General features: G+C 46.2%; 1 protein-coding gene across 1 annotated transcript; it reads left to right on the top strand.

Annotated features, from left to right (window-relative positions):
* The first annotated feature begins 957 nt into the window (after positions 1 to 957).
* LOC121571947 (SH3 domain-binding glutamic acid-rich-like protein 3) lies at positions 958 to 5,220 on the top strand. The gene is made up of 3 exons (XM_041883744.2): positions 958 to 1,099; positions 2,488 to 2,655; positions 2,827 to 5,220. The coding sequence occupies exons 1-3, from the start codon at positions 1,055 to 1,057 to the stop codon at positions 2,890 to 2,892; spliced, it is 279 nt and encodes a 92-aa protein (XP_041739678.1). The 5' UTR covers positions 958 to 1,054; the 3' UTR covers positions 2,893 to 5,220.
* Positions 5,221 to 9,967: the final 4,747 nt, after the last annotated feature.

The raw sequence follows: 9,967 nt of genomic DNA, 5'->3' as shown, positions 1-9,967 counted from the left end.
CCTCCAGCATGACCGGTTTGGCGGTGGGTCAGTCATGGTGTGGGGTGGCATTTCTTTGGGGGGCCGCACAGCCCTCCATGTGCTCGCCAGAGGTAGCCTGACTGCCATTAGGTACCGAGATGAGATCCTCAGACCCCTTGTGAGACCATATGCTGGTGCGGTTGGCCCTGGGTTCCTCCTAATGCAAGACAATGCTAGACCTCATGTGGCTGGAGTGTGTCAGCAGTTCCTGCAAGAGGAAGGCATTGATGCTATGGACTGGCCTGCCTGTTCCCCAGACCTGAATCCAATTGAGCACATCTGGGACATCATGTCTCGCTCCATCCACCAACGCCACGTTGCACCACAGACTGTCCAGGTGTTGGCGGATGCTTTAGTCCAGGTCTGGGAGGAGATCCCTCAGGAGACCATCCGCCACCTCATCAGGAGCATGCCCAGGCGTTGCAGGGAGGTCATACAGGCACGTGGAGGCCACACACACTACTGAGCCTCATTTTGACTTGTTTTAAGGACATTACATCAAAGTTGGATCAGCCTGTAGTGTGGTTTTCCACTTTAATTTTGAGGGTGACTCCAAATCCAGACCTCCATGGGTTGATAAATTTGATTTCCATTGATTATTTTTGTGTGATTTTTTTGTCAGCACATTCAACTGTGTAAAGAAAAAAGTATTTAATAAGATTATTTCATTCATTCAGATCTAGGATGTGTTATTTTAGTGTTTAGTGTTATTTTATTTTTTTGAGCAGTGTAGTTTCAAACAAAAGTGGGGAAAAGTCTTTATAATTGGATATGGGTAATACTTTTATTCTAGGCTGGTTAACTTTATTACACACTGGACTATATGCCAATAACAGGCTAGATATACATGTCACAGTCCCATCAAATAGCCTACTAGAAGAACATCAATCTACACACAGGACTAAAATGTTGCACTGGCTCTTTAAACCACACAGCAAATAGAGGCTTTTCAGTCGCAGGAGGCGACTGATTGTAGTCTTCGGCAAGAGAGCTGTACGTGTGATAACACAAAGGGATATCGAGAATCGCAAACATGGGCGTCAAATTATATTATACCACCGTTACTGCATCCAGAGAGGTGAGATGAAACGGAGGTTCATTGATATATTGTATTCTTGCAGGTGGATACATTTCTAACAGACCCTTTATGGACCAGTCTGAAAGACACACCCAACGCCGTGTCAACGATCCCATCCCAGGATCTGATCAGCATATATACAATGCGAATTTTCCATGTTTTAGATCAAGATTGTAATTGTTTTCATATGTGGAATAATTGATCATTCAGTCCACCATACAATCGCAAGGTTTTTGAAGAATTAGTTTATTTAGAGATGAACAAAACGCACCAGGAAATGCAAACTCACCCCGAAAATGGGGACGGAAGTCATATTGTTCTGCTTTTCTGTTTTATTTCCTCTGTCTGCGTTAGGCGGAAGATCTCACGGACCTATTCGAATAATGAGGACATGTCAATTGCATATTTTTCGCATTCTGCAACTTACCTGATATAATCGATGCTTGTCTAGACAAGTGGAACTATGTTAGCATACTTGTCAACAATGGCTACCGTATACCTGCCTGTACGGTGGATATAAACTATTTGTGCAGTCTAGAAACAAACAGACAGCGTTTCGCTTTTAGTGGAATTTCTCAAATTCATACTAATGTTGCAGCGTACTTCCCAAGTTTGCATTCGCTGAAGCGTGGACACAATGTATCAATTTATGCAAAACATCGCGGTGAAACATCTTCGGTCAATTACAGTGGAATTTGTTTTTCGGTGGGCTCTGAATTGCACTGCCCATTTAGCAATACATAGCGTATTAGCCATCGGGTCATATGATTCACGATATTTTTTAATCGAAGACTTTGAAAATGTTTAGCCATATGCAATTTCACCTCCTCTACTAAAAAGCAAGGGATTCAGTCATTCGGTTTGGCCCTAGCTTTCCTCTTGTTTTCTAATGGACATTTTAATCGGCTTTCAGTAGTGCGTGGTGTGTCTTCCTGCCTTGTCCATTGAATGACAGGCTGCATGCAGTTGGCGGGTGACGTAGACGTGGTTACACATAGCCCAACAAGATAGCGTTGCACAATTAATCATCAACCACACATTAGATAAACCCTCAAGCTTTTAAAGGCAAAGTAGACTACTTAGATCTACTTAGCCCTTTTTTGTCTCTCTGTCAGGATAATCATAGAAGTGTTAATGCTACCCATCTATCTCCCTTCTTAACAGCAGACATTAACAAAGCAGATCTCTGACTGTTTGGTGCCTGGTACTACAAGTAAAGCTTGCACACTTCTCACACTATCGTACCAAACTGTGCTGGCTCTGATATGTCTTTTCACATTGACCTTTTCAGCACTATGTTAAATGTATAATCAGGCCAGTGCCGTACTGCTAGGCTCAGTAGTGTGAAAAGGGTAATGGATCCCTGACCCTTTCCTCTCCCCCTCCAGGTGAAGTCTCAGCAGGCAGAGGTGATGAGGATACTGGAGAGTAAGAGCATCCAGTACGAGCTGATTGACATCTCAGTGGGCGGGGAGGTCAGGGACGAGATGAGAAGCAAGGCAGGGAACCCCACGGCTGTCCCGCCACAGATCTTCAATGAGGATCAGTACTGTGGGGTAAGGAAGGGAGAATAAAGATTTGTGAGATCTGACAGCGTTGTGTTTGTCTAACAGTATGAGGATAATGAGTATAGATGAGAAGGTGGTTAACTGTTTACTTAAAGATGGCATAAACATGTTATGACCACTTTATAATACCTTATACTCTGTTTGGGCTCTTTCCTCCAGAACTATGAGATGTTTTCGGACGCAGTGGAGGAGGACAAAGTGGAACAGTTTCTGAAGATGGCGTGATGAGGAAGTGTTGTGTGTCACCCCCCCCCCCCCCACCACACCCCTAGGGAGGCCCGTTGACTACCCCTCTGGCGGTGCCCGCCATCTCTCTCAATGCCATGATGAATGCCAAATACAACCAACCAATCAAAAGGCACACACACCACTTCCCACCCCGCCCCGCTGGACTCTTACCTAACCACTGTTAATATGATTGTGTATGTTTTATACGGCACTTATTATGCTCTCTCTGTTTCTTTCGTCACCGTTTCCCTTTGTGGTCCTTCCTGGTCAGGATCTGGGTTCAAATACTTTCAAATAATTTCAAATGCTTAAGTGGTGCTTGATTTAAGTGTTCCTGTTGCAATTGAACCAATATAAATGTCCAAAAAGGGCAAACCCCACCCACCTGGCACTCCATGCAGACAAAAGCAAATGCTTAAGTATTTGTACGATTTGGAATAGTATTTGAACCCAGGCCTGCCTGGTCTGACGTGTTCATGTCACTAATCAGTCTGTCTGGTCTGTGGGATCAATGGAGCTGCTTAATCTAGATGTGTGGTAATTAGGTCAGATAATCTGGGCTGCCACCACATGTGGTCAATGTAGGTCCACTAATCCAGAGGCTAACATTCACCAGGAATCTATCTTCATGATCGTTCCCTTGCCCAAGGGGAGAAATGCCCTGACATTACCATTTTATTCCCTATACTGACCTGGTCAAATGCAGTGCACTATGGCTGCGTTTACACAGGTAGCCCAATTCTGATCTTTTAAAAAAAACGAATTGTATTTTTAACCAATCACATCAGATCTTTCCACACAGATCATTTTCAGAGCAGACTATGAAGGGAATAGGGGGCCATTTCAGACCCAGACCAAACAAACAGAATACAGTATACTTGGTTTTCATTACTTAGACTTAACAGTGTGTCTTTTTTCCTTCCCTGGCCTTCTTGACTTCCATGTTGTTCATATCGAGAGACAAAGTCATTTTCAAAATGTACTTGGGCCTACTGTAGACATCAACATGTATAGGCGAACGTAGCATGGAGAATGTAGAAGCCAACAATCACAGAACCTTAAAGAAATGTGAATTGTGGTAGAGACGGAATAAGTTAATTGGATTCTACTTTGGTCCAAAACATTTAAATGCTTAGCATGCCAATGGTGTCAAAGGTCCATTCTGGAAAGGTGAGTCTACTGTGGAGAATTACAGAATATGGTAAAAACAGACAGACAGCATTCCATAGTGTTAAACTTGGTGCCAATAAATATCTGTGAGAATGTGTTTTTCAGCTGGATACAGTCACCGTTGATCTCAATATAGTCTTACTTTACTCTCTGTTACTGCATTCCAAAGACTGCTGTATTTTTTAGAAGACCACTTACATTTTCTGGGAATTACCTGATCTTCAATCATTGGTCTTACATAGACATGAAATAAGACATATTTAGAGGACATTGTCGCAAAACTACATAACACTGTTAATGGTACTACAGCTGTACATCCTTACTGTAAGATAACTGAGTTTGAGTATTATAACCCACTGAATTTATAAGCCCCAATTACTGGTTTGGACTCATTACTGTGATAATGTCTAATTCAATCTTGATCCAGCTTGAAGATGCAGTAAAGACAACTATGCACATTAAACTCTGCCTCATATTTCCACTGTTGTGCTGACGCTTGGCTCCTGAGTGGATAAAGAAAGTGTTTCAGATTGAACTGACTCAATCTCAGCCTTAGATAAAACTCACTTACCCAATGGGAAAGTAGAAAGCCTCACTTTTAGTGCTTCAAGTGTCTGCTACTCATCTTTCTTCCAGCTGGTTTCTCATCCATGGGATGTTGTGAAAAACATATGTGCCGTTACATGTGTAGAGTCTCACATCTTTTCCCCAGTGTGTCATCCTCATTTTAAAGAATATTTCCCCCAATGTAATCCCTCTACTTGAGCATACCTATAATTACAACCCCTGGTTCCACACATAGGAACCTTGATTTCCATCTATCTCAGACGAAGTCTGGCAACGTGCCACCACATGCATAGTATATCTGGGTATGTAGGTGTGGGACCTCTATTCTGTAATGGCAGCCTTCACAATGTTTGTCATTTGATGGTGGTAGATGTGTTATTGGTCAATGACGTGTAGCTATTCTCTATCAACTATATGTTCAAATTTCCATGTATCTCTCTTCGAACTACTGCTTTGCTTTTGGACCAAAGCCCCTTTGGGCAAAATAAAGAAAAAAGAAAATACAGGGAATGAGATGCTGTTGTCTTCCAAGAAGATTGTGAAAAAAGGTCAAGGTTTATGGGTCAAATAAAATGGAATTATGTCTAATAGGTCTATTTGTGTTTTGCTGAATTACAAGTCTGATGTTTTAAAATGTGAATCAAGGACTCAGTTGTCACTTTAAAAAATCTAGTTGATTCATTTGGTCTTGAGTGTGTTATGAACATATTCTTTATTGTACAATAAATAGTATTACAAATACGATTGCAAAGCTCACAAAACAGAGAGAAGGAAAAACATGATTGTAAAAAGGACACAGTACATACAATGAGGGAAAAAATTATTTGATTCCCTGCTGATTTTGTAGGTTTGCCCACTGACAAAGACATGATCAGTCTATAATTTTAATGGTAGGTTTATTTGAACAGTGAGAGACAGAATAACAACAACAAAAAATCCAGAAAAACGCATGTCAAAAATGTTATAAATTGATTTTGCATTTTAATGAGGGAAATAAGTATTTGACCCCTCTGCAAAACATGACTTAGTACTTGGTGGCCAACCCATGTTGGCAATAAATAAATAATAAATAATTGGTCATTTAGCAGACGCTCTTATCCAGAGCGACTTACAGCAATCACAGAGGTCAGATGTTTCTTGTAGTTGGCCATCAGGTTTGCACACATCTCAGGAGGGATTTTGTTCCACTCCTCTTTGCAGATCTTCTCCATTAAGGTTTCGAGACTGATGTTTGGCAACTCGAACCTTCAGCTCCCTCCACAGATTTTCTATGGGATTAAGGTCTGGAGACTGGCTAGGCCACTCCAGGACCTTAATGTGCTTTTTCTTGAGCCACTGCTTTGTTGCCTTGGCCGTGTGTTTTGGGTCATTGTCATGCTGGAATACCCATCCACGACCCATTTTCAATGCCCTGGCTGAGGGAAGGAGGTTCTCACCCAAGATTTGACGGTACATGGCCCCGTCCATCGTCCCTTTGATGCGGTGAAGTTGTCCTGTCCCCTTAGCAGAAAAACACCCCCAAAGCATAATGTAGCAGAAAAACACCCCCAAAGCATAATGTTTCCACCTCCATGTTTGACGGTGGGGATGGTGTTCTTGGGGTCATAGGCAGCATTCCTCCTCCTCCAAACACGGCGAGTTGAGTTGATGCCAAAGAGCTCGATTTTGGTCTCATCTGACCACAACACTTTCACCCAGTTCTCCTCTGAATCATTCAGATGTTCATTGGCAAACTTCAGACGGCCCTGTATATGTGCTTTCTTGAGCAGGGGGACCTTGCGGGCGCTGCAGGATTTCAGTCCTTCATGGCGTAGTGTTACCAATTGTTTTCTTGGTGACTATGGTCCCAGCTGCCTTGAGATCATTGACAAGATCCTCCCGTGTAGTTCTGGGATGATTCCTCACTGTTCTCATGATCATTGCAACTCCAAGAGGTGAGATCTTGCATGGAGCCCCAGGCCGAGGGAGATTGACAGTTATTTTGTGTTTCTTCCATTTGCGAATAATCACACCAACTGTTGTCACCTTCTCACCAAGCTGCTTGGCGATGGTCTTGTAGCCCATTCCAGCCTTGTGTAGGTCTACAATCTTGTCCTTGACATCCTTGGAGAGCTCTTTGGTCTTGGCCATGGTGGAGAGTTTGGAATCTGATTGATTGATTGCTTCTGTGGACAGGTGTCTTTTATACAGGTAACAAGCTGAGATTAGGAGCACTCCCTTTAAGAGTGTGCTCCTAATCTCAGCTCGTTACCTGTATAAAAGACACCTGGGAGCCAGAAATCTTTCTGATTGAGAGGGGTCAAATACTTATTTCCCTCATTAAAATGCAAATCAATTTATAACATTTTTGACATGCGTTTTTCTGGATTTGTTTGTTGTTATTCTGTCTCTCACTGTTCAAATAAACCTACCATTAAAATTATAGACTGATCATTTCTTTGTCAGTGGGCAAACGTACAAAATCAGCAGGGGATCAAATACTTTTTTCCCCTCACTGTATACATACAGTATATTCATTAGATACTATATTGATTCATTGGTATTTTTCTTCCGGCTCTCTTATATCTTGATTAAGGCAGCCTTTCCATTTGCGGTTCAGTTCATCTCATTGAGGAATGTTACAGGGCCCTGTGTCCCTTCAAATTAGTTGATTCGGCTATTTCATCCACACCCGTTGCTGACAGGTGTATAAAATCGAGCACACAGCCATGCAATCTCCATAGACAAACATTGGCAGTAGAATGGCCTTACTGAATAGCTCAGTGACTTTCAACGTGGCACCGTCACAGGATGCCACCTTCCCAACAAGACAGTTTGTTACATTTCTGCCCTGCAAGAGCTGCCCCGGTCAACTGTAAGTGCTGTTATTGTGAAGTGGAAACATCTAATGGCTCAACCGCAAAGTGGTAGGCCACACAAGCTCACAGAATGGGACCACCGAGTGCTGAAGCGTGTAGCGCGTAGAAATCGTCTGTCCTCGGCTGCAACACTCACTACTGAGTTCCAAACTGCCTCTGAAAGCAACGTCAGCACAAGAACGGTTCGTCACGAGCTTCATGAAATGGGTTTCCATGGCCGAGCAGCCGCACACAAGCCTAAGATCACCATGCGCAGTGCCAAGCGTCGGATGGAGTGGTGTAAAGCTCGCTGCCTTTTGACTCTGGAGCAGTGGAAACGTGTTCTCTGGAGGGATGAGTCACGGAATATTGGTCTGGGGCTGTTTTTCATGGTTCGGGCTAGGCCCCTTAGTTCTAGTGAAGGGAAATCTTAATGCTACAGCATACAATGACATTCTAGACGATTTTGTGCTTCCAACTTTGTGGCAACAGTTTGGGGAAGGCCCTTTCTTGTTTCAGAATGACAATGCCCCTGTGCAAAAACCGAGGTCCTGTCACGGTGCTGTGTATAGGTGTGGTGTGGAATCAGGCGCAGGCAGCAGAGGGTAAGTCCAACAAGACTTTACTTAGCACAAAATAATCCACAACAGCCCGGAGGCAAAAAGACGCACACAGGCGTAATGCAAGCGCACACAAAGGTGCGTAAATCTCTCCTAACAACAAGGAGGAAACTACGGAAAAATAGCGTACCGTAACAGGTAGCGCAACCACGACACGAACAATCACACACAACACAAACCTAACAACAAGGAAACTAAATAGGGTGCTAAACGAGACCTAACACAAAACAGGTGTGACTAACAGACAAAACCAAACAAACACGAAACATCGAGCGGTGGCAGCTAGAACTCCGGAGACAACGACCGGCGAAACCTGCCCGAACAAGGAGGAGGAGCCGCCTCGGCCGAAACCGTGACAGTACCCCCCTCCAGCCGCGCGCCGCCTCCGGCCTCGGGGACGACCAGGGGGACGCGGAGCAGGGCGCGCAGGATGACCACGATGGAATTCGGTCATCAGGGACGAATCCAGAATGTCCCTCCTTGGCACCCAGCACCGCTCCTCCGGACCGTACCCCTCCCACTCCCACGAGATATTGGAGACCCCCCATCCGGCGTCTCGAATCCAGGATGGTCCGAACCGTGTACGCCGGAGCCCCTCGATGTCCAACGGGGCGGAGGAGTCTCCTCAATCTCAAAGTCCTGGAGTGGACCAGCTACCACCGGCCTGAGGAGAGACACATGGAACGAGGGGTTAATATTCTTGTAATCAATAGGTAGTTCTAACCTGTAACTCACCTCGTTCAATCTCCTCAGGACTTTAAAAGGCCCCACAAACCGCCGACCCAGCTTCCGGCAGGGCAGGCGGAGCGGCAGGTTTCTGGTTGAGAGCCAGACTCGATCTCCAGGTGCGTACACTGGCCCCTCACTGCGGTGTAGGTCGGCGCTTGTCTTCTGTCGACGTATGGCACGCTGCAGATGGACGTGTGCAGCGTCCCACGTCTCCTCCGAGCGCCGCACCCACTCATCCACAGCGGGGGCCTCGATCTGGCTCTCATGCCATGGTGCCAGAACCGGCTGGTACCCTAATACACACTGAAAAGGGGTTAGTTGGGTGGAGGAGTGGCGGAGAGAGTTCTGTGCCATCTCGGCCCAGGGCACATATCTCGCCCACTCCTCCGGCCGGCCCTGACAATATGACAGAAGAAACCACCTTAACCAGACCAAGCAGCGTGTTCAGGAGCCATCGCTGGCAGATCTCCGTGGCAACCTCGACTGGATCAAGCAGCGTGACGAGGAGAGAGGATGGACGTGGGAGGAGATGATTGCGAGTCTGGCAAGAGGGAGGAGAGACCCCCAGGAAATGTTTTAGGGGGGCTCACGACGTCGGGCCAGCAGGTGTACGGGTTAGAGCGGTGCAAAGCGTTGGCAGAGAAGGCCGCCAGGTTAGGGGGCCACTGGGCACAGAGGAGAGGGAAAGTGTGGAGGCACGGCGAGAGGTACTGGGGTGTGTTACCAGTCCGGTCCGGCCCGTTCCTGATCCCTGCGTGGGGCCAGTGGTGTGTGTCCCCAGTACGGTCCGGCCTGTTCCTGCCATTCCCACCAAGTCAGTGGTGCGCGTCGTCAGCCCAGCCCGGCCTGTTCCTGCCATTCCCACCAAGTCAGTGGTGCGCGTCGTCAGCCCGGCCCGGCCTGTTCCTGCCATTCCCACCAAGTCAGTGGTGCGCATCGTCAGCCCAGCCCGGCCTGTTCCTGCCATTCCCACCAAGTCAGTGGTGTGCGTCGACAGCCCAGCCCGGCCTGTCCCTGCTCCACGCACAAAGCCTACGGTGTGCGTCGACAGCCCAGCCCGGCCGTTCCTGCTCTCCGCACCAAGTCTGTGGTGCGCGTCGCCAGCCCAGTCCGGCCCATCCAAGCTTCCCGCACCAAGCCAGTGGTGTG

The sequence above is a fragment of the Coregonus clupeaformis genome, chromosome 8 (assembly GCF_020615455.1).
Source record: "Coregonus clupeaformis isolate EN_2021a chromosome 8, ASM2061545v1, whole genome shotgun sequence".
NCBI classification, from domain to species: Eukaryota; Metazoa; Chordata; class Actinopteri; order Salmoniformes; family Salmonidae; genus Coregonus; species Coregonus clupeaformis.
The sequence above is the reverse complement of the archived record's forward strand: the minus strand, read 5'-3'. Positions and strand labels throughout refer to the sequence as shown.